We start from the raw sequence: 2,657 nt of genomic DNA, 5'->3' as shown, positions 1-2,657 counted from the left end.
GGTCTCAAATCTATTATGAAGAAAAATGGTGTTGCTGACAAGCAGGGGAACAAGGGAGCCAAGAAAAACCTGAAGTTTGTTGGGGTCAATGGAGGGTAAAATCTTTTTTTTGTTTTAATCAGCGTCCAATCTCTATGTGATTGATGTCTTTGTGTGGGCTGCAGTGTGTGTGTTTTTGTGCATTTCTATTTGTGTCTCCATAAATGTTTTCTACCAGATAATTAACCCTCAGGTATCCTTTGTTTAATGCTTTCATTAAGTGCAGAATATTTGAGTGCTATTTTCTATTTAATCCTGATTTAATTTGAGAAATTCTTCAAAAACAGGCATTACATATCTTCAATTTTCACAGTATTCCGGTTAAATGTGTCACATTCTGCAAAGTGGCTTCAGTTGGATCAGTCAGTTAACCCGGAAATGTCTCCAGTTAATCCTTAGAGGGAAAGCATGTCAAATTATAACTGAATTTGCACCAGTTTGGATTTTGAAACAGCATTGTTGTCCGTCCTAGTCTTTCCTACTATCTGTCTCAAGAACAAATCCAGTACCAGTACAAATAAGTTGCAGGCGCAGTTTTTCGAGTTTGAACACAGCGATTGTAAACTGAAGTCCATCTGTGTCTCACACATCTGCTTCATGCTGTTAATCGCCAATCCTCACATGTAGACACACTGCCCTAAATTTGACCTCACTTCTGCTACCGGGAGTGTGAATGTGTGTGCGTACGAATGTGTTCTACATTTTGTGTTGTGTGTGCATATTTTTGTCAGTATTGATTATACCTCAGTGCTTTGTGCAAAGCAGTGTGCTTATGTCAGAATTTGCTAGATGCAGTGTGTGTGTGTCTGGGTGTGTGTGTGCGTGCGTGTATGTGTGTGTGTACATGTGCTCGTAAAAGCTGATAAATTTTAAGTTAACAGATAATAATGGTTGCGAGAACGAAGTTGTGTCTCAAACCAGGAACATTTGTCTTTCTGGTTGCTGTGATTATAATTACCTGTTTGGTGTAACAGTTATAACATGAAGCACCTGTATACACACAAACACACGCCTGGATGCTTACCCTAACCTTAACCATAACTGCCAGATGTGTAATCCTAACCCTTTGCCTAAATGTTGTCGGGACCAGATTTTGTCCCCAGATGGGAAGTGAGTCCACACAATTTGACTGTGCAGACAGACCTTTGTCCTCACAATGTTCACAAATGTGAACACAGACACTTTTGTCGACAAATACACATACATACACACTTTCCTAATAATTACCTCCCTTGTGCACACTACACTTGATAGCGATCCACTTGTCTGTTGAAGCAACAGCAGCCCAGATTGTTTTAAAGGAGAATTCTGGTCGATTTCAACACGTAGCTCTGTTGTTTGTAAATGTGGAGTGCTGTCACTAGCGAGAAAAACAAAACAAATTGGTGCTGCCTACACCGTGTTATCCTCCTGCTAGAGTTAGCACCCGACAGGCTTAACAGTACACGTTTTAAACGTGTTTTTAGCCTCTAGACATGTTCAAAATGTTATTAAAAGTTCCTACCCATTTGCAGTGATTCCTTCCAAATGTGAAAACTGAATCTGACTGCTGTAGATGTGAAAGAAATGTATGAAAGTTGTGCTAATGCCCTGTTTAAGCCTGTTAAGTGTGCTAACAGTAGCATGAGGATAACACGGTGTAGGCAGCACCGATTGTTTTTTGTTTTTCTCTATACTGACAGCACTCCAAATTTACAAAAGAGAGCGTTGGAATCGACCGGAATTCTCCTTTAATGTGTGCTCAGATTCATTGTGTGTGAGATTCCAAAGACGGCAAAGCAATTTAATGATTTGCAAGACTAACCACATTTGTATTAATAACACCATGAAAACATTTAATGATACGTTTGTTTCTCCTTCGCTACATAAAATATTTATCCCCATCACTTGTTTTCGAAGTTGGGTCTACAATGCCTCGTGGTATTACCTCTTGCATACCATTGAAATGGCTGCCATTAGGACATTTGTTATAGTCTTGCATTCCTGTTTTTACATTCCTGAGGTCCACTGTATTATGACCTGCTCACCCTCACTATGTTTTGTCAGAGTTATGGTGAAGTCTATTCCTTCCTCCCTGTTTTAGAATGATCTGCAAACATAACTCAACAGCCATTCTCCAGATTAAATAATGAATTATCATTTGTGGTATTGTAAGGATTTGCTCCTTATATAACCCATAATAAATTACATAAGAGGGTCCACATCTAGTTAGTCTCTTCTGAGTTTTTGAACTCTGTTCTGGACAATAAATAGTTCTCTGTTTCAGATGCTATTTATAATGAGACAAATATAATGTAATGTCAGACAACAACATTTTCTCTGACTATCTTAAGTCTGCCCACATCAGGAAGTGGGCTGCAGTTTGCATTTCTTCTCTTTGGATGGTCTAACCTATCTTTGCTCTCCCTTGAGCTCCTCTGGAATCCAGGGAATGCTGTGGTGGGCTGTTTCTGTGTGTGTGCTTGTGTGTGTGTCTACAAATAAGCCGGAATCAGTGCCATTCAATATAAGACTTATCTGATCATTGGTCTCACTGAGGTTCCTTCATGATACACCCCAATGATCTTGACACACACACACACACACACACACACACAACACACACACACACACACACA

General features: G+C 39.6%; 1 protein-coding gene across 3 annotated transcripts in view; it reads left to right on the top strand.

The window, feature by feature from the left end:
* Positions 1-2,657, top strand: part of kank4 (KN motif and ankyrin repeat domains 4) — a 72,646-nt gene that overhangs the window by 58,839 nt on the left and 11,150 nt on the right. For all 3 annotated transcript variants that reach the window (XM_032525853.1, XM_032525852.1, XM_032525854.1), the window contains exon 4: positions 1-95. In XM_032525853.1, the coding sequence (XP_032381744.1) occupies positions 1-95 (95 nt within the window). The remainder of the gene's footprint in view (positions 96-2,657) is intronic.

Source organism: Etheostoma spectabile, chromosome 9 (genome assembly GCF_008692095.1).
Source record: "Etheostoma spectabile isolate EspeVRDwgs_2016 chromosome 9, UIUC_Espe_1.0, whole genome shotgun sequence".
Lineage (NCBI taxonomy): Eukaryota > Metazoa > Chordata > Actinopteri > Perciformes > Percidae > Etheostoma > Etheostoma spectabile.
The sequence above is the reverse complement of the archived record's forward strand: the minus strand, read 5'-3'. Positions and strand labels throughout refer to the sequence as shown.